The sequence below is a fragment of the Xenia sp. Carnegie-2017 genome, unplaced genomic scaffold (assembly GCF_021976095.1).
Source record: "Xenia sp. Carnegie-2017 unplaced genomic scaffold, XeniaSp_v1 HiC_scaffold_20, whole genome shotgun sequence".
Taxonomy (NCBI): Eukaryota; Metazoa; Cnidaria; class Anthozoa; order Malacalcyonacea; family Xeniidae; genus Xenia; species Xenia sp. Carnegie-2017.
Genome location: NW_025813483.1, coordinates 15,127,924 through 15,146,600, shown reverse-complemented (window position 1 = coordinate 15,146,600; position 18,677 = coordinate 15,127,924). Strand labels below are relative to the sequence as shown.

Sequence of the window (18,677 nt, the reverse complement as noted above, 5' to 3'; positions counted from 1 at the left end):
TGAACTGCATAGTGAGAATTATGATAATTATGATGTCACATTAGAAGTTTAATCGTCATTCCATGAACATTTTATTAACACACGCTACAAACGCCTGACTGATAATTATGATGTCACAGAAGTTTAATCGCCTTCATTTGATGTCTGTTCGATAATTATGATGTCAAAGTAAAAGTTGAAGCATCGGTTGTAGCAGATGGCTTCTTATGGAAGAAGGCACTAGTAGGGGTAGGAAGAAAACCACGGGTTTTGCCTGTATTCCTGAGCTGGTGTTCGAAATCTTGAATACTTTACCAGCCCGAGTGCTGATCACATGTGCGCAGGTTAACCGTCTATGGTATCACGTGGCAATTTCAATACTGCGCAGGCGTGTATGTTGCAGTACATTCTTTTTGTCGAATCGTCACATTGAACATGACCACGCGAAAAAATTTTCTTTGAGTCTCTACTCAAAACCAAGAGTCGTTTTCCTGTTTTCCTATGAAGATATTTGGCTCTCGCGAAGGGATAAATCTCGTAGACGTAATCACGATAGACAGCTCGTAAAATCCGTACGGCATTTGTTCGATGAACTTCCTGAAAACTGTCAGCTCTTAGGTTGTACTACGGAAAAATTAATTTATCAGACACCTGATGATTTTTCCACCGGACCGGTGCATAGGAAGCGAGGTCACGTGGTCATATCTTTCCCGGAAGTAGAGGGCGTAAGGTATCACACGGTACATATGAGACATTTGAGATATCATCGCCGTGATTGGTCAAGATTATTTAGGTTCAGCGTACGTTATCCTATCAAATTAGCCATAGTACTGGCCTTACCTCAGAGCAGAGATATGATTTCTTGCGTTGCTGCAGGTAATAGTTAAAGTCAACCTTGGTGATGTTATGCTGGAGAGAAGATTTGATATTACTATTCATAATCCATGTACTATTTTTAGGAGTTCGTGAGACATTTGGTGAAAATGTTACAATTGTTGGCGGTGTTGGGCATGATCGTTTGTTTATGGATGGGACTGTAAGAAGAACTAGAGCCCTTGTATTGCTGGTCAGTGGTGACTCGTTTGGAGTACGCGCTGGATTTCTGAATCAACCAGTGGCTATGGCTGATCAGCGTCCGGATTTCTACGAGCCTGCTCGAACCATGATGCGAGAACTTGAAGACGAAAATTTTCGTCCGACTGTAGCTCTACTGCTCACTTCACGATTTGTTCACAGGGGAAACTCGTATTTCTCAAGTGCTCACGGTATATTTCGAGACAATTTTCCTACGCTCAAATCAGGAGGATTTTATTCATACGGAGAATTTTGCATGAGGAATGGAGATCCGGGAACAAGTTTGCATCAATGCGCGGAATTTATGAAGTACAATTCTTCCGTTTTCTGTGTTTGTGGATACAATGACAAGACTGTTCTTTAATGGACACTGTTAGCAAGTAGCAAGAGGATATGAGTGCGTTTTTTGCGGATAATGTTAGCAAGTGGTAAATATGGATATGACTGTTCTTTAATGAAGATACAAGCATGTGACGAAAGTGAATATATATGTTCTTTAATGGATGTTAACTAGTGAGATAATGTTAGCAAGTGGTAAATATGGATATGGCTGTTCTTTAGTACATGTTAGCAAGTGGAAAATGCGAATACGAATGTTCTTTAAAGGATAATGTTAACTAGAGGCAAACATAGACTTGACTGCTCTTTTACGTTTGCAAGCGCTCTATCACCCGCTAATCATTGCATTTGCACATGATAACGAATGTTATTGGATTGTATAAGTTATTACCATTGTTTAACCTGCGAAGGAAAAAAAACTTAATTCAATAAAGATGGCTAAAAATTTAATATTTCACTTATACAGAATCCAACATCAACTTTTTCAAGTGAATTGTTTGTTGCATCTTTAAATGCAAGCAAAAAACAAAGTTCATCGAAATTGGTATATACGCCACGCAGCGCCTAAAGTTAAGTTGTTTTCACTGTTTTGCAGTGACAACTGAGGTATAGAGTGTATGGTTGCTTCTTCAATTGACCTCTAAAGAGTTTATACTTCTACGAGCACCAAGATGTGTCTTGTAAACATTTGTTTGCATACCAAGTATGCATTAAACGGTTTGCCTTGCTGAGATTCTTCAACGACGTTATATCTTTGGCAAGCATCTTGGCTGTATCTAAAGTCTAAACGGGTTGACGTCATCAGAGAAGCAGTAAATAACAACAGATAAACAAATAAAGAACAAGGGTAAATAAAGCTCATCTACAATGAGTTGAAGAAAGGAAGATGCATGATATTATTAGTATGAAGTAGATTTACCATTGACGCTGGATACACTCGTTTATAAGCCCTCTTATGAACGTGTTCTAGATACGCTTTTTTCAAAAACTCTGCTTCATCTACATCTAAACAAGTGTGACACAGTTCACACTACAGAAAAACAAAAGGTAATCGAAGTCTGTAGCAATTATGTATATTTATTTAACATGCAGATTACGTTTTAACTGTACCTCGATGGAACAGGATATAAGGCATTTGTCACTAACACAAATAGGGTTCACTTGAATATCTTCGTCACTGACATCAATCTCCAAATCTGTAGCTGTTCTATATACAAAAACAAGCAAAAATGATCGTAAAGCAACGAGAAACAAACAACAGCGTAGCCAATCTGCAAGTTTCGTCGTTCACTGTTACTTTAAGATTACTAACATTTATTTTTTTAGAAGGGAGTTAACACAAAAATATTTGAATAGTACGAGAAAACGTGCGTGTTTTGTACACCACAAGAAACAACTAATGTCCATAAGAATAACCTATCTCGTTTTCTTCCTTGTGAAACCACCAACTCCAGTCAACGTGAACAAATTGAAAATGACCTAAAAGGTTTTGATAAAACTTATTTCATACATTATTTAATGACATAAATTGTCTTTAAGCCTTGTTCAAACGACGCTCACCTTTTCGTACATAAGTTTATTATGAGAATGAGCAGCAGAGGATAGATTAGGCGACATGTTCACCTAGCAATGAACATGAATAATAAATAATCCTATTCACAGTAATCCTAATCTCTGTTTTTCATATTATGTTCTTACCTCCAACAACCAAGCTTTCAACTCATCATCCAATACAAAATCAAATCTTACAAGCTCAAAAAAGTTCCTTTGTAATGAAAGATTACAACACACATTTTAATGATTATGATTTTTAACAAATCAGTTGTCTGATATGCAGTATACCTTGTTGATTTATACTTTGAAGTAGCTGCAATGAAGTTTGGTTCTTTCAATCTATACACCTAAAATATTTAATAATGTGAATAATTATAACCAACAAACACCACAATTTAAACAATATAACTTTGCTGTTACCTCTGAAATAGTTCTTATAATGCTATTCCACATTTTGGTATCATCTTTGCCTGAGAGAGAATGATGAAAAAGTCAATTTTTAGTAATAATTAGTAGCACGACCAGTTCAGCCATTTACTGTTGCTATTCAGTTTCAGTCTCTGTAAAATAATCAATTTCTAGTAGGTTTACATGAGCAGGCTGGTATTGGTATTAATACCTTGCTTTCTAAGATAGAGCCTCAGAGTCTGTAACCGAGAAAATCTTCCTTTCAAATAAATATCTTTAAAATCTGGAATCTAGAGAAACGATAAGAGTAATCTTATCTCCAAACTTTTTGCTCTGTGATAAATAGCTTATTGCAAACAAAAAGAAGCTAATTCTCAAAATTAATAAACTGGATCACCTCTCTTGGTGGAGTGTAATCATCACCAACAACATACTTCTTTAAGTCTTTACTATCAAAAGGATGATAATCTTTTGTACAAAACCTAAAAGATTAATTCAATGATTACATGGAATTGAAGTTTGAAACACAAATATAAGGTTGCCCTCATTACCTGATTAATACATCAGCAGTGAAAATATAAGCTCTTAGAGGATTCACTGATGTCATCACAGCATAAACACCAATATCAAACATTCTGAGTATAACACATAATAGAAATTAAACATTTTTCTGTCATGTTTACTTACATAAATAAATCTCATATATAAAAAATAGGGCACATGCCTATTGTTAATGAGCAAAGGATTTGAAATAAATTGTTGGACAAAACTGTTACTTTTGGTCACATCAAGTTCAATCTCTATTGAGAGGATAAGAATTAGGATTATCAAAGGGATTAAGATTTGCTGGTTGGATTTGAGTTAAGATGTATATATGCGCAGACAGATTTCAAAAAAATTAGGATTCTTATTGACTCACCATTGGGTTTCTTCAATGAAATACCACGATGGCTATTACTCTTTACCACCCATAACTTTTCAGGATGTTTCCTTGTCTACAATCATAGTCAATAATCAGAAGCTTAAATATTATTTATGTAAAACAACAAACATCATACCTCTTTAATAAAAGCAACTTTATCTTTTGGTATTTGAAAAGCCAGTGGTATTGTGGGAAGAGGTATTTGCACTAAACTTGCCTTGTTTGTGATATAGCCAGAGCCTGCAAAGTGATTCACCTGACAAAATACAGATAATACAATAATTACTTTTTCATCATTCATCCTCGCACCTGATAACTTTGTAATCTAACATCCATTTACCATTTGATAAGGTTTTAGATTTTTCATTTGATGTTCCAGATCTATGAATGGGTAGTTGTGTGACCACAGGAGCCCCCAATCATCAACCTGTGTTGTACTATATACGTACCCCATTTGATGCATGATGTCAATTACATGATCCAAATAACCAGTTTCAATCTGCATTCAACAAATACGAACTGCATTGAAAAAAAATTGTCGGCAAACAGAATAAACGAAAAATTCTCACTTGATCTGCATAAATCCAAGCAACATATTTCTCTCGTTTTATTTCTTCTTGTGTTGTTCTTTCTCTTTCTTCCGTGAGTTGATGCAGATTGATGGCAGTGAGGATTAAGCCAAACAATAAGCATAGAATAAGAAAATAAGAAAACGCATCTTTGCGTCTACGCAACAGCCACATCACACAGTAAACAAAAGTAGTTGAATATTTGCCATTTGAGGAATTCTTTGACTGGAAAGTTGAGAAAATCGAAGTGATAATGACAGTATATCACAGTGATTACAACTTGCTTTCACTTCTTGTTTATCGATACATCTCTTGAATCTGTTACTGACGTCTTTGTGATATCATACATATTTACAAAGGCGAAATAATCACAGCAGATCACAGACCCTCGCATCATATTATTTATGATTTTAATGAATGAAATTTGTAAAACCATTGTGAAAGAACACACAACTTATAATAACCGGGGGGGACGGAAGATATAAGCTCAAATAAGCTCGGAGAAATTCGTTTTTCGGAAAACTCCGTCAAATAATAAACGCCGTTTGACCAGTTAGAGTGTGACATGGAAATCAGAAGTTCGATCGAAAATGAAATACATTTCATTTTCCCTTTTGGACTTTGAACTATTTTAAACACTACAGTAATTATTGAAGGAGGAAGTTTTACTATCAACGTTCACGTATTTGACATAAACCGGGAAAACATCGAGTATAACAAAGTGATATCATGGGATGTGTCAATGGTGTGATTGTTGACTATATAAGGAGTTTCTACCCTTATATGGTTCTACCTCTCTGATGACGACATAAAGTACCCGTGAACGTTGCTGAAACGTTGCTTCGCATTATCGTTAATATTTCAATGCCGTTTTCATCGAGTCGTGTCTGTTGGTGGTGTTATAGAAGAAGTTTCTGCTGCTAGAAGAAAAGAAATTGTTAAAAGTTTCCTTAGATACTAAAAGGTAGTACCTATCATTATTAATAGCTGAGGGATATAATTTTCTCTTAGATTGTACGCTTGAAACCATCATCGTCGATACAGTATACGTATAAATTTTCATCGCGAGAAGAGTCGGTGGTTAACAACCGTCTTTTGTCACTTAAACCTTTATTCCTTGTGGTAAAAGGTATTTCAGTTCGGTTTAATGCATTTAGCTTCGCTTACTTGTTTCAAAATGTCAGAAACGTGTTTAGGCGAAAACTTAAGTATTTCCAAACGAAAGAAAACGCGCCGCTGGAAACCGCGTTCAAAAGAAAACAGAAAGTATATAAATGAATTCATGAGACAAAGAAAACACAGGGTCGCGCCTTCAAATACCACACAGTTTTTAATGGAAGACAGAGAAAAGATTGAACCTATTTTAAACTTATCACCGTCATCATCCTTGTCAAGTGCTGATGAGGAAAGTGGTTCTGAAATAGATATGGACTTAGACATCTTTAATCACGAGTTTTTTTTAAATGATTTTGAAAAAGCCTATCGCAAAGTGCACCGTGACAATCTAAATTGTTTGTCTAAATGTGAACTTATGAGCAAAGTCAAAAACTTAGAAAGCCATTTAGACAATTTGGAAAAAGAAAAACTCATTAGTTTTAGGAGGAATGAGGAAGAAAGAATAGTGGAACTCAAAAAAGAAACAGAAACCCAAACGTTGGAAAACGAATTAAAAAAGTTGAAGGAGGAGAACAGAATACTTTTACAAGAAAATATGAAACTAAAGAAGGGAACATCTTGCTAAAATTTGTGTGAAACAAATTCCCTATACCTGAGTCATGATGATGACAGTTTCTGCTCCATCTGACCAAATTTGTGGTGCAGGAAGGTTCGTTTTCATTACAATTATGGTTCAATTTGTTATTGTAATGTATGCATTTGATAACATGGGATTTTTCAGATATTCATAATATCTTCCTTACATTACACCCCCTGTATTATGCAATGTTTTTGTGACTGAGTGCATCGGGAATGCAAACCCTCTTCTGTTTAGTTTATAGGGGAAAATGTCTTAATTATTTACTATTGTGTTGTTGAAATCATGATGTTAAACAGAATTTTATGATGTAAAAAAATTGTTTGTAAAAATAATGGAAATTTGAAAATGTTGATTGTTTTTCTGTTTGGGGCAGGTTGTGACATTGATATTAAATGATTCAGAATTTTTCTAGACACAGTGGTAAATTCCATCACAAAAACCTGCCGTGAGGAAACCATTATAACTCTTACACAGAGGTAATTATTTCTCCTAGTTTTTGATAGTTTTTAGGCAATAAGCATAAGTTTCTTGGAAGGAATTTTTAATTCAAGAGCTGCTTTGATTGGCTTGTTGCTTATCTAATAGCTTGTTAATATCTCCATTCAAGCAGTGTAATGGGCTGTTTGCTGTGAAAGCTGGTGCTGACCCAGGATCTCAATGCGTGGTCCGAAGTTAGTGGTATTTTGACTCAGGTCACTTTAAGATATCAATCATTTAATAAATATTTGAACGTGTGCAATTATAAGCTATTTCTTATAGTTTGATAACTTCTTTTGCAAAGCACGGTCAAGATTTTATTCAACAAATATTTTGCATAGCAATTACAGTAGCATTAAAAGAGCAAATATGGAGACATTTATGAAATTCGATATTAAATCAAATTGTTTATGGAGGAACTTAGGACATATTGACTAAAAACTATCCTTGAGATCATGAATTTCCGTTTTATTGGCCATCATCGCATTTGCAAAACACCCACTTCCATGAGTTTCTGTATCTTTCTGGCAATTTCAGGATTCTTCAAATGACTGCAAATGAAAGAAAAGTTCACATAACAACTTATCAATGAAACAGTAATTAATTTCAAGTACTTACTCTTGTATTGCACCAGGGTTCTCAGTCATTTGCTCAAGTATTAACCTCATTGCTGGATCACGAAGAATGTCCTATAATAAGAAAAAAATAATGAAGATGGAGGAAAATCTTCTACAACATCATTCTTCTAATAAGTACCAACTCAAAGATGGTATTAGATATTTTTCACGAATACTTCACCTGAACTTCAGGATCAGCCATTGCTCTTCTTTTAACTTCCTCTGGATCAGAGGAAGGAGTTGTTGAGTTTATGTAACAGCTTTGCAGTCCATCTTTGGCTTCCTGAATTTTTTTAAAATATTGGAGCTTTGTAAGTTAAGAAAAGGACTGATTGAGGTAAATGCACTTCATGTCACCTTATTGTCTTTATCAATTTCCAGTGCCTTGTTGTATGCATCAATGGCCTTGCTAAATTCCTTCATAGCAAAATGGCATGCTCCCTTGCGTGTGTATCCCTTGACTAATAAATAATTTGATGAGTTTCTAGAGATAATATTATTTTCTATGTGAAGAGACTTCATACCGAAATTTGGATCCAATTTAATGCATTCATCACAGTCCTATGAACAAATTAACATCATTTATACATCTGAATTGTAGTTGCTATAAGCAAATGCCCACCTTCAACGCAAGTCGAACTTCAGCCAATTTTTGATAACAAGCGGCTCTATTGCTGTATAATTTTGCATCACTTGGATTTCTTTTGATAGCTTCAGTGTAATGTTTCATTGCCTCTGGAAATTTACCTGATCACAAAATGGAAAAACAAACTAAAAATATTTGGTGCACTTCAAACAAAATAAGCATCATATATAACCTCCTTTAAAGAGTTCATTTCCCTTCAGTTTTTCTTGTTCAGCAATTTCAGGGTTGATGTATGCCAACTTTTCCTTCTCTTTTATATCTTTTTTAAGCTTAAGATAAAATTGATTATTATAAAACAAATCATGGTTTAATCATAAATGTCTTTGCCATACCTGATTTACTTTCTTCACAAGTGCATCTGACCTGGATTCAGTCAACGATCTTTCATAGTACTTTATCGCTTCTTCTAATTTGTTTAATTTGAGGTAAGTATTTCCAATCCTTTCTAAAGCTCTGCATTTAGAGCAACAACATACTTTACATGTAATGTCTACAACATTCCTCACTGATGATACAATGAATCACTAATACAAAATACCGTGCAATTATCTTGAATGCAGCATTATGTTTTCTTCCTTCTTCTACAGCCATTTCACAGTCTTCGATACATTTTTGATATTCATCCTTCTCAAAGTATGCAGCTACAGTTATGATAGTTAGAAATGAAAAACATGTTAAAATGAAGAACAAATTCACCTATTGAACAATCCACTAATACCTGCACGATTAGTTAATAGAGCTACATTGGTTGGATCTAATTCATATCCTTTGGTATAATGTTCAATTGCAGTATCAAGGTCCTTCTGTTTATAAGCAGCATTCCCCAGTTCCTTTTCTTTTAAAGCCTGCAAAACATGAAGTAATCTCTATATTGCAGGCCTCATAAACATTAACTTTAAAATATAATTGTCCCTTACATCCTTTTGACTTTGACTGACACTGACATCCATGGCTTCCTCTTTCACCTCTTCAGTTTTCTCCTCTTTTTTTGTTGATGGTTTACTTTCTAGGAAAGAATGAATAGAAATTTAAAATCGTACTTTTGTTATGATAGCAAATTATTTAACACTTATACCACTAGGTGGAGGTTCCTCAGCTTTTGTAAGTGTAATACCAAGAGCAACTTCCAGTGTCTTCATAACCCGAGGATCTTGCAAATACCTGTCAAGGCATTGAAATATTAAACAATTCACACACCATATTCACAACACAAAATTTGAAGACTTACTTTGCCACAGCTTTGGAGTCTGTTTTTAGTTCATGAAGTATACGCATATAACTTGGATCTTGTAAATAACCAGCTGTTACGGGATTTGCAGCAAGTCTTGGTATAAGATCTGGACTGTTAAATGGACTATTCAGTGGAGCACTTTTTCCAGGACCTAAAAAAGACAATATTATGTGTCAGAAAATCAGTAACATGCCCATGATGAAAACTCATTAACAACAAACCAGAGAATTTCTTGTCTAAAGCATCCAATTCATTCTTGAGTTGTTCATTATTTGGATCAATTTCTAGTCCTTTGCGATAGGCTTTCTCAGCCTCATCAGCATTTGAGAGAAATGCATGCGCTGCCCCAAGCCGAGAGTAGCCCTGTATAGTCATAATTCAATATCAATGATGTATGAGCGTATCTATCTTGTATTATAAAAGTGAGTGAATATCAATATCAGTTTGGTGATGAACGCTTGGGCGATAGCATGCTAACCTTAACCCAGTCAGGTTTTAGCTCAACAGTTTTTTTAGCGTCAGCTAAGGCCTCGTCGTAACAGCCATATTTTGCGTTCGCTGCAGATCTATTGCTGTAAAATACGTGATTATTTGGGTCAAGTTTGATCGCTTCGGTGTAATGTTGAATCGCTTCTTCTAGATTTCCAGCTTGTAGTGCCTTGTTGCCTTTTTCTTTAAATTCTGTTGCCTATTGAAAAACTCCTCAGGTTAAAAAGTTTTAAAAAAAGAAATCGATAATAAATGCACAGTTCTGTACCTTTGCTGAATTTGCCATTTTGCTTTTCCTTTCTTTGAACACGAACACGTGTTCGATCTTTTACGAAGTCGTTGCGTTCACAAATAATGTAATTCTAAGTGATGAAGTTTTTTGTGGATTTTAGGAATTGGCAAAAAATGGCCAAAAAGGATGTGGGTGTGACCATCACCTGGATATGTTGAGTCTTGTGCATATCCTTTTATCTCAGAAGAGAAGATGAGCTTCGAAGTTACTTTTAACTATTCCAGTTCCAACAGAAATTAAATTTTCATTCTCATAAATGTAGTTTTCAAAATAGAACGGTTTAAAATAAAACATAATCCAAGAAAAGACATCTTATAAACTTAAATTCAAGTTATAAAACAAGGCAATTACATGTGTAAATTTCGGTTTTATTTCAAAACCATCATCTGATGATTCCATCATTTTTCCGATTATGTTTTGTTCTATATCTTATGAAATTGTAGTTCTTGTCAAGAAAATAGAACGAGATGCAGGTTAAACATGTTTAATGTGGTGCAAATATACTGAGAAAATCATTAACAGTAGTTTCTACAACTAGTTTCTCTAACAGTAGTTTAGAGTTGCGCTGTTAGCAGCGAGTCAGTCATTAAAAGTTTTCATCGCTTTTCAAATTTAATTTAAAACAAACAGCATCAAAAACATCCCTTTCCACTACTTGATTTATTCACTTTCATAAACATTAACGATGTAATTTATTATATGAAAACGATAGGGCATCCAGTAGATCCCGATGTTATCGCGTATTAACCTAATAAAAAGCAAACACAGTAGCAGTTAATAAGATACCTTTGAAATGGGCGAGAAAAAATCATCTACTCACAATATCATCTATTTTAAGAATGCTTCGAACAGTCTCTGAGGCAAGAGTAAGGGCACTCATTGAAACCAATAATGGTTGTAGTACATTCTCATCAATTATGTTTGTTATGGTTCCCTGAAAACAATAAAACGCTAGCATGACACCAGTCATCAAAGACCAAATTAAAATATAGTCTGTTCCATACCTTACGAACATTAATGCCAGCGTTCTTTTCCCCTTGCGCATGCTTATTTCTCAGTTCAGTAACAGTAGCAATGGGATTGAGTCCGGCATTCTCTGCCAAAGTGTAAGGAACAACCTCTAGAGCTTCAGAATATGCACGAACACAGTAGGAATCCATGCCAGAGAGTGTATTTGCATATTGTGCGAGATTAAGCGAGAGTTCAGTTTCAGGTGCTCCACCGCCAGCTATCAAAGCTCTGAATAAAGACCAAATGAGTCAACTTACAATACTTACTATTGACTACACGCACTCTTTAAAGAAATTTTAATGATATCCATACCTGTTTTTAACAAGACAACGGACCACACATAATGCATCATGCAGCGAACGTTCAGCCTCTTCAAGAACCAACTTATTTGAACCACGTACTAATATACTAACAGTCTTACCAGGATTTGATATACCAGTAACCTGAGGCAAATGAACTTTTAGCATCAGCGACACAACACGTTAAGTTCAAAGGTCAAATATAAAATAGTTCTGACCTTAACTACTTTAGCAGCACCAGTGGAAACTTCTTCAACAAGTTCTGCCGATGCTAAGATATCAGATGTAAAGTGATCCACGCTTGCTGCAGGTCTACATCCAAGACTCTGAGAAATTATTAATTTCACAGAAACTAAGAAAAACTACCACAAAAACGCACAGAAAGCAGAGGTTTTAAATTGTGATTGTTGTACCTTGCATATAAATTCAACTTCATCTCGCTCTATATCGTACAACCATTATCTTCATTTTTGTCAAGAAATGCAAGGCCAAGTCATTAATTGCATCTCTAGGAAGAAGTTAAGGAGAAAATAGAGAGAAATTTAAGAGAAAATGCATTCACAGGACTAAAATGAGTGACTAAAAACAATTCCCATTCACCTCAATATAGACTTTTGAATCAGTAAGACATTACATCCAGTTTTTTTAATCTTTTTACATAAATCTAGGATGTACTGCCTTTCTTCACGTAACACACGATCCATTTGTGTATAATCTGATACAATAACTTGATTATCCATCTAAATATACAGCAATATTGATGTGGAATCCCCAAGATGAATAGAAAAAATAGAATAGCTGAAAGAGCATACATCAGTTTTAGGAGCTGATAAACAAAACTGAATAAGACCAATTTTCGCTTTCTCCATCGTAGTCACCCCACCAGCTAAATGTGATATCTTTTGTTCCAAAACTAGACCATCAATCATTTCAGTATCTTCAACTGTACCTCTAAAATATTTATAACATTTTTACATGCGTCCACAGCATGTCCAGATCATCATCATTGGCATACCCTAATTTTGTTACAACTCTTATGTCTTTAAGATTTACATTGCTAGCAGTCTTAGGATCAATCACTTTTAGCACTGCATCCACAGATATTGGAGCAAGAAGATTTGAATATTGAGATACCACCTGTAGAAAGATTAACAACTTATAAGAGCAAAATAATTGACTTTTTGTCATGAAAGATGAAAACCATCACCTTTGAACTCAATGATGTTGAAGCACTTTTGAGCAGAGATTCCCTATCATTTAACTCAACAGGGATAGCGATATTTTGTAATATTTCAACCCCTTTTTCACATGCTACACCAAATGCATCTGATATAATCATTGGATGAATACCTATGAAATATAAAGATTTGATAATGATCATTGGTTTCAGATTCAAAATTTGATACACAATATTGGACGTCACCTTTTTCAAGCAAGCGAGCAGCAGCATCCAGTAAGCTCCCAGCAATAACAACAACAGTGGTAGTTCCATCACCAGCTTCAACATCTTGAGCTTTGGACAACTCAACCAACTAAATCATCAATAACAACAATTTAAAATATTTCCAACAGCTAATATAAACTACAAATTGCTAATCAGTCACAACTAGACAATTTTATTACCATTTTTGCTGCTGGGTGAAAGACTTGCATTTGTTTCAAAATTGTTGCTCCATCATTTGTAATAGTCACATCACCATTTCCACTTTGTATCTAATGTGAATAAATAGAACCAACTTCTAACAATCTTGAACAAACTGGGCAGTTTACTGCAAAGGTGGAGTTGCTAAGTTAATAAAAGTGTGTGGATTGCATATTTCTGTGTATAGTGTATACTAGTGTTGCAAAACCCAAGTGCATTCTTAATACAATATAAATATATGCTATTGTCAAAAACTTGTTAAATTCACTCTTTTTTACCATTTTATCCATTCCTTTTGGACCCAGGCTTGTCCGAATGGCGGACGCAACAGCTAGAATCCATCAATCAATTCAACAACAATCATAAACAAATTAGAATTTTTCCATGTATTGCAGCAATATTCATGTTAGATATAAGCACACCAAACCTTTTGCTGCATTTATATTTGTAAATCTTATTTCTGTCGGTTTTTCTTTGTCCTTATAGGCCACACGGTTTCCATTTGTTGTTTTCCCAGCGTTTTTAGCGTCAGGCATTTTAAAAGTATGTATCGTCTTACAGCAGGTTTTTAAAATAAAATTTTTGTTCCCAACAGTAAACGATGCCAAAGGATTGTGTCCAAGTTTTGGAAGACTATCAAACCTCAAGAGCTTCTATGTTTAGGAAATAAACTGTTTCGGACGGCGCTGTCGGGGGGGTGTGGTGGTGGTGGGGGGTGGCATATTTTTGGGACCTGAAATCTGAATTGCGGATTCTATTTCTCTCTCAGTTTCGACCGCGACAAGATGGTTGAAAGTAACTCGAAGGACAACGCACTAAAACGTCAAAGAATTGTTGACCAGCATGACCTACCAGATTGCTTACCGTGTAAGCTTATAGGTGCTGGAATGTGCTTCGCTTGTAGTTCTTATTTATTGTACCAAAGAGGCGTATTAGGACGAACTAAAGCTGCAAGGTCCGTCATTGGAGTTGCATCAGCTGGTAGGTGTCACTCTACTCTTTCATTTGAAGATACTAGCTATTTTGTCACGTTGAAGTTTTATTGTTTTCAAAATCATGTTTTCACATTTTATTGTTTTATTTAATTACAGGACTAGCTGGGCTGGGAGTCTTAAGGCTTTACAAGTAAATGATGAAACCTCCTAAAACCTATGAATTATAATGAAGGTAACTCTATCAATATCAGACATTTTTATTTAACATGCATAGGCAATTATGCAATATGTTATGATGAACATGAAACTATTCATATAAACCATGCATGTGGCATAAAGTTCATCATAACCCAAATTTTTTGAAGATCTTTGGGGCTAGACAGATTCCACTAATTGACACCAAACAATATGTGATAACCTTATGTGGTATTTCAACATGACGTCTGTAATCCAAATGTTTCTCAGTCATCTGTTTTGGTAGCATCATGGAAAGACCTCTTGTGACCATCCATTTTGACATTACACGTGTGATGGCCAATATTGTTGTTCCAATGGCGAACCTTCCAATATAATATGTTAACAGAGTTACAAGTGACATTTCTTTACTCTTGCCAATAAATTCAAGCATGATTTTGTCATTATCTGCTGAATAGCGCATTCCAATGAATGCTCCTGTAACAGCACCAAGAACTAGCGCAGTGTCTGAAAAGGTGTTGTATGACAATTCGCTTGACGTGGGGTACAGTTTTAGCAATAAAACTGGAGCCAAAACTGCAATGGATAATGTGTTTGGTGATGTACGACACCATTCCTCTATTGGCATATCTTTGAGAGGCGGAAGCACTATTATCATGATAATAATTTCAAACAGCATACCATAGAGAACATCCTAGCCAATATGAATAAAGGTTTTATTTTAAGTTGTTTTTTTCTTCTTATGAAGAATAACTTTAGAAAGTTAATACATACCTTTACATAATGCATACCAAGATATACCCTACTTGCAGCAACCAAACTGGAGTAGATTGCTGTTATAATGAAAACATAGTGGATGTTTTCCTAGGAGAAATAGTGAGAATTTTCTTACATTGGTTTTTTGAGGCTGTATACAATCATTGAATTTCCATAAGAAGTACCTGATATCTTTGTGTTGTGAAGTAAACTAGAGAAAATGGCATCACCACTCCAATCATGGCATGAGTTGATGGCATGGAATATTCATCAACATATTTTTGTGGCACTCTTATGACAGGAGGTGAAAGTGGTCGTGATTCAAGGAATGTATCTTTTGCATATTGGCCAAGATATAATGATATAGCCAATGACAAGTACACCCTTATGAAAGCCTTTTCGTCAACATTCCACAACACAAAGGAGAGCAAACTTATTAAAACCTGTTCATCACCCAGAGCAGAACATAAATGGAACAATGTGTGAATTAAAATATTATATTCAAATAGTAAACTGTTCTGTGAATTCCATTTTTCATTCAATGGCTTAGTTTCTTTCACGTTGGGCGAAGTTTCTTTTGAATCTTGACTGTAGTTCACAAATTCATCGTTGTTTTTCCACTTTAGGCCACAGAAGTTTTGAAACTGTACCACTAGATCTTTGTCTCCTAACTTGGTCCACATATCTGGTGCGAAATATTCCACGTTTGCCAAATGCCACGTTTGTTTTGATGGAATAAATAGTTAACATTTTTCAAATTCGCGAATAATATTGAATAAAAATTATTATTAAACAAAGACTGCTTCTAGTTCAACAGGAAACTAAGTGTCCATAATTTCTTTCAATAAGGAATTATTTACATTTTTTCAACACTTTTTTCATTTCATAGCATACTGAACAATTTGTTTCTAAAAAGAGAATGTAAAAATTCATCAAGGGATCATATAAAAATAGTCCGAACGAAATTCACGCATACATACTTTAAGTGGGTTCAGAGCGTTCGTCAATTGAAATCCAAGATTACGAAGCACGACCAAAGGGATGAATGAGGTCGAAAACAAAGAGTTCAACCCGTGCGTCGCTGCCATCATTAATGTAACTTCTCTTTGTCGAGCAGTTTCGTATTTTAAAAGATGTTCCAACGATCCTTTATCAATGAACGATTTTTAAATCTAAGTCAAATCTGGTTCAACGTTGCTATAGATTAAGAATGGTGGAGTGGACGGTCTGTCAAAATGTCGGTCACTACAACCACCAAATCTCTTTTTCAGGGCTTCACTAACATGAATGATTAACGTATTTAAAACTTGTCCAATACTCCCAGATTCTAAACATTTGCCTTAACAGACGACATGTAACTCACCAATATCTTGCCCATCAACAGCTGCAAGTCTCAATTCTTTCACCAAACACTGCACATCACTGAATCCAAGATTAACTCCTTGTCCTGCAAGTGGGTGAATTCTGTGGGCAGCATCCCTGTAAGACAAGGTCCCATAAACAAAAACAAAATAAAAACATACTGTTATTCATAAAGGTAACAGAGGATAGGTGAAAAGATAGGTGACTCTTGGCTCTCACCCAATCAATGCTAATCTGTGTTTTACATAGTAAGACGCTTGATTAAGCCCGAGAGGAAAGGATGCAAGGCTATTCTCTTCCACATATTCAATTTTTGGAGGCATCTGTAAGCCAAGATAATCTGAGAAAAAATATTCCCAATGATACTAATGTATCCAAAATGTCCACAATCAAAAGCAAAATGAAAGGGGGCCAACCTGGTTGGATTGTTGATATAGCATTGTGCATCAAGTGGGATGCCATTCGTGATATTGAATTATTTTCTAAATCTCCTGTCTAAAGACATTCAGTGATTTGTGGCATTGGAAAAACATTGTTTCAAAAAAAGTAACACTCTTCTCCATCCAAATGAATAGAAAAAGTAAAAAATCATTTTACCAATGCTTCATTCAAGGTTTCCACAAACTGTCTTTCTGGTAAACTGACCAATTTCATAGCCTCCTCAGTAGTTGTCGACCAAACAAGAGAGCTTTTGTTTGTAGTAAGCTGTGAAATCACATAATAACCTATTACTTCAGTGCCCAAAATCTTCACTGGACCATATTTTATTCATGAATTCAATCCATTTTCATGTATTATCACCTACGGGAAGCAGAGCAATTGGTCCATTTGGAAGAAATCTCTGCCATGCAACATTGTTATCTGTTGTCTATGTTTGAAAGAAAGCATGTTATGTTTGACAAAACATGGTGAAATGTGCCAACATGAATGTAACAAATGTCATAGTTTCAACAAAACTATTGAAGTAAGATGAGCTTAATCCAACAAAGAATATGTACCTCTGAGATACCAAGAGTTGCAACAACACCATTTTGTTTGTAGTCATATGTGATGCATTCAACATCTGCTTGTTTTCTGGTGAATGAATTATGACCATCTGCCCCCACCTAACAGGTTACTATTTAATATTAATAAAATTTGTCAAAAAATTGTTTGGGAACGTGAACAATCTAACCAGAAGTCTTGTTGACAATGTTTGCCCATCTTCTAAAGCAATTTCAATCCAGTTGCAATTCTCATTATCCCAGGGAATTTGTATTTCTTTCAACTTTGTTTTATATAGAACATCAATTTTAGATTTTAGTTCCTCTAACTGTAACTCCAATGCTTTGACAAGAACATTATTTTCAACAACATGACCCATGACAACTTCATGCTGTAAATCATCAGATCCTTCAAATGTCACATAACCATCACCACAGGCATCCCAAACCTTTTATGCAAGACGAAAGCTTGATTGTCAATGCATGGTGTTAGAGCTAAGAAGAAGAAAAATACAACTGCAAACCTGCATCCTCCTAAATGATTTTGCCCTCATATTTTCAATATGTTTCCATGCTCCTATGTCTAAAAAGATGAAAAATAGATATGAATTGCATTTATAGGAATTCAAAGTAAATGTTTTGAGATAGGTTCATCAAAATCATTTTCCATGAATAATAATCAATGATGAAACACAATTGAGTATTATTAAATTTACTCTCAAGTAAGTTCTGTGAGCCAGGGCTGATTGTGCTGACTCGATTACTGTATAACCCTAAGTTTTCCTCCAATTTGACTTTGTCTCCTGCTTCTAGAACAAGGATTTTCTTGTCCTGAAGTTTGGAATCACTACCTACAGATACATGTTTATTTTAATCAACAGTTGAAGATTCATGCAGAATTGTTGATTTCTTCTAACCCACCTAGAGCACAAGCCAGTGCAGACCCAACCATACCTCCACCAACTATAATAACATCATACAATCCTCTTCTATGTTGGTTACTAACCCACGACTTTCCAAATTTTAATGAAGAGCCTTTAAATAGTGAACTAAATGACTTGCATACACTCATTCTTGGAGGTGCCATTGCACAGCCTCAATGGAACACAGAATATAAGCCCCCCCTGCCTGAGATATATTT

The 18,677-nt window shown here is 35.1% G+C and overlaps 6 protein-coding genes and 1 long non-coding RNA gene across 9 annotated transcripts; 3 read left to right on the top strand and 4 right to left on the bottom strand.

Annotated features, from left to right (window-relative positions):
• Positions 1–206: 206 nt before the first annotated feature.
• On the top strand, positions 207–1,842 carry LOC124443105. The gene is made up of 2 exons (XM_046993639.1): positions 207–855; positions 939–1,842. The coding sequence occupies exons 1-2, from the start codon at positions 207–209 to the stop codon at positions 1,415–1,417; spliced, it is 1,128 nt and encodes a 375-aa protein (XP_046849595.1). The 3' UTR covers positions 1,418–1,842.
• On the bottom strand, positions 1,822–5,501 carry LOC124441756 (probable tubulin polyglutamylase ttll-15). The gene is made up of 16 exons (XM_046992223.1): positions 4,846–5,501; positions 4,617–4,775; positions 4,413–4,532; positions 4,274–4,349; positions 4,079–4,154; positions 3,906–3,989; positions 3,752–3,836; positions 3,566–3,644; positions 3,367–3,416; positions 3,235–3,293; positions 3,091–3,157; positions 2,953–3,015; positions 2,813–2,871; positions 2,503–2,599; positions 2,312–2,422; positions 1,822–2,175 (listed from the first exon to the last, which is right to left on the bottom strand). The coding sequence occupies exons 1-16, from the start codon at positions 5,017–5,019 to the stop codon at positions 2,050–2,052; spliced, it is 1,485 nt and encodes a 494-aa protein (XP_046848179.1). The 5' UTR covers positions 5,020–5,501; the 3' UTR covers positions 1,822–2,049.
• A 200-nt stretch (positions 5,502–5,701) lies between these two features.
• LOC124443100 (protein HEXIM1-like) lies at positions 5,702–6,947 on the top strand. Its single transcript, XM_046993633.1, has one exon. The coding sequence runs from the start codon at positions 5,993–5,995 to the stop codon at positions 6,584–6,586; it is 594 nt and encodes a 197-aa protein (XP_046849589.1). The 5' UTR covers positions 5,702–5,992; the 3' UTR covers positions 6,587–6,947.
• A 425-nt stretch (positions 6,948–7,372) lies between these two features.
• LOC124443093 (stress-induced-phosphoprotein 1-like) lies at positions 7,373–10,420 on the bottom strand. The gene is made up of 16 exons (XM_046993626.1): positions 10,330–10,420; positions 10,051–10,260; positions 9,794–9,935; positions 9,570–9,723; positions 9,417–9,502; positions 9,259–9,347; positions 9,060–9,186; positions 8,880–8,982; positions 8,674–8,794; positions 8,514–8,610; positions 8,318–8,442; positions 8,220–8,256; positions 8,053–8,156; positions 7,877–7,978; positions 7,697–7,767; positions 7,373–7,629 (listed from the first exon to the last, which is right to left on the bottom strand). Exons 1-16 carry the CDS (start codon positions 10,345–10,347, stop codon positions 7,557–7,559), a joined length of 1,659 nt encoding a protein of 552 aa, XP_046849582.1. The 5' UTR covers positions 10,348–10,420; the 3' UTR covers positions 7,373–7,556.
• Positions 10,421–10,821: 401 nt separating this feature from the next.
• On the bottom strand, positions 10,822–13,993 carry LOC124443094 (T-complex protein 1 subunit delta-like). Its single transcript, XM_046993627.1, is given in 15 exon segments — positions 10,822–11,101; positions 11,174–11,287; positions 11,358–11,592; positions 11,677–11,807; positions 11,882–11,989; positions 12,077–12,113; positions 12,115–12,171; positions 12,264–12,403; positions 12,476–12,614; positions 12,679–12,800; positions 12,871–13,013; positions 13,087–13,195; positions 13,287–13,376; positions 13,584–13,636; positions 13,733–13,993. Coding segments are annotated over 15 exon segments (1,602 nt in total). The 5' UTR covers positions 13,842–13,993; the 3' UTR covers positions 10,822–11,086.
• A 33-nt stretch (positions 13,994–14,026) lies between these two features.
• LOC124443106 lies at positions 14,027–15,988 on the top strand. Of its 2 annotated transcripts, XR_006947487.1 has the most exons (3): positions 14,060–14,286; positions 14,397–14,472; positions 15,818–15,988. It is a non-coding gene; the product is annotated as an uncharacterized LOC124443106 (long non-coding RNA). The 2 variants fall into 2 exon arrangements; XR_006947486.1 differs by having other exon boundaries at positions 14,027–14,286; positions 14,397–15,988.
• LOC124443095 (ubiquinone biosynthesis monooxygenase COQ6, mitochondrial-like) lies at positions 15,958–18,652 on the bottom strand. Of its 2 annotated transcripts, XM_046993628.1 has the most exons (12): positions 18,458–18,652; positions 18,253–18,387; positions 18,061–18,119; positions 17,728–17,985; positions 17,552–17,659; positions 17,359–17,421; positions 17,151–17,258; positions 16,970–17,048; positions 16,773–16,893; positions 16,555–16,670; positions 16,172–16,338; positions 15,958–16,099 (listed from the first exon to the last, which is right to left on the bottom strand). In XM_046993628.1, exons 1-12 carry the CDS (start codon positions 18,621–18,623, stop codon positions 16,070–16,072), a joined length of 1,410 nt encoding a protein of 469 aa, XP_046849584.1. In that variant the 5' UTR covers positions 18,624–18,652; the 3' UTR covers positions 15,958–16,069. The 2 variants fall into 2 exon arrangements, with proteins under 2 accessions (XP_046849584.1, XP_046849585.1); XM_046993629.1 differs by lacking the exons at positions 15,958–16,099; positions 16,172–16,338 and adding an exon at positions 16,345–16,469.
• Positions 18,653–18,677: the final 25 nt, after the last annotated feature.

Bases quoted from the DNA above. Each gene is read 5' to 3' on its own strand.
- LOC124443093 (XM_046993626.1), bottom strand. The intron at 9,936-10,050 runs GTTAGCATGCTA...ATGACTATACAG, and splicing joins TAAAACCTGACTGGGTTAAG to GGCTACTCTCGGCTTGGGGC. The intron at 8,443-8,513 runs GTTATATATGAT...TTTTGTGATCAG, and splicing joins AAATGAACTCTTTAAAGGAG to GTAAATTTCCAGAGGCAATG.
- LOC124443095 (XM_046993628.1), bottom strand. From the start codon at position 18,623: ATGGCACCTCCAAGAATGAGTGTATGCAAGTCATTTAGTTCACTATTT. The intron at 17,422-17,551 runs GTACATATTCTT...TTTCAAACATAG, and splicing joins CAACTCTTGGTATCTCAGAG to ACAACAGATAACAATGTTGC. The intron at 17,049-17,150 runs GTAAAATGATTT...GAATGTCTTTAG, and splicing joins AAACCTTGAATGAAGCATTG to ACAGGAGATTTAGAAAATAA.
- LOC124443105 (XM_046993639.1), top strand. From the start codon at position 207: ATGGAAGAAGGCACTAGTAGGGGTAGGAAGAAAACCACGGGTTTTGCC. The intron at 856-938 runs GTAATAGTTAAA...TACTATTTTTAG, and splicing joins GATTTCTTGCGTTGCTGCAG to GAGTTCGTGAGACATTTGGT.
- LOC124443100 (XM_046993633.1), top strand. From the start codon at position 5,993: ATGCATTTAGCTTCGCTTACTTGTTTCAAAATGTCAGAAACGTGTTTA.
- LOC124441756 (XM_046992223.1), bottom strand. From the start codon at position 5,019: ATGTGGCTGTTGCGTAGACGCAAAGATGCGTTTTCTTATTTTCTTATT. The intron at 3,837-3,905 runs GTAATGAGGGCA...TTAATCTTTTAG, and splicing joins ACTGCTGATGTATTAATCAG to GTTTTGTACAAAAGATTATC. The intron at 2,423-2,502 runs GTACAGTTAAAA...GTTTTTCTGTAG, and splicing joins TTATATCCTGTTCCATCGAG to TGTGAACTGTGTCACACTTG.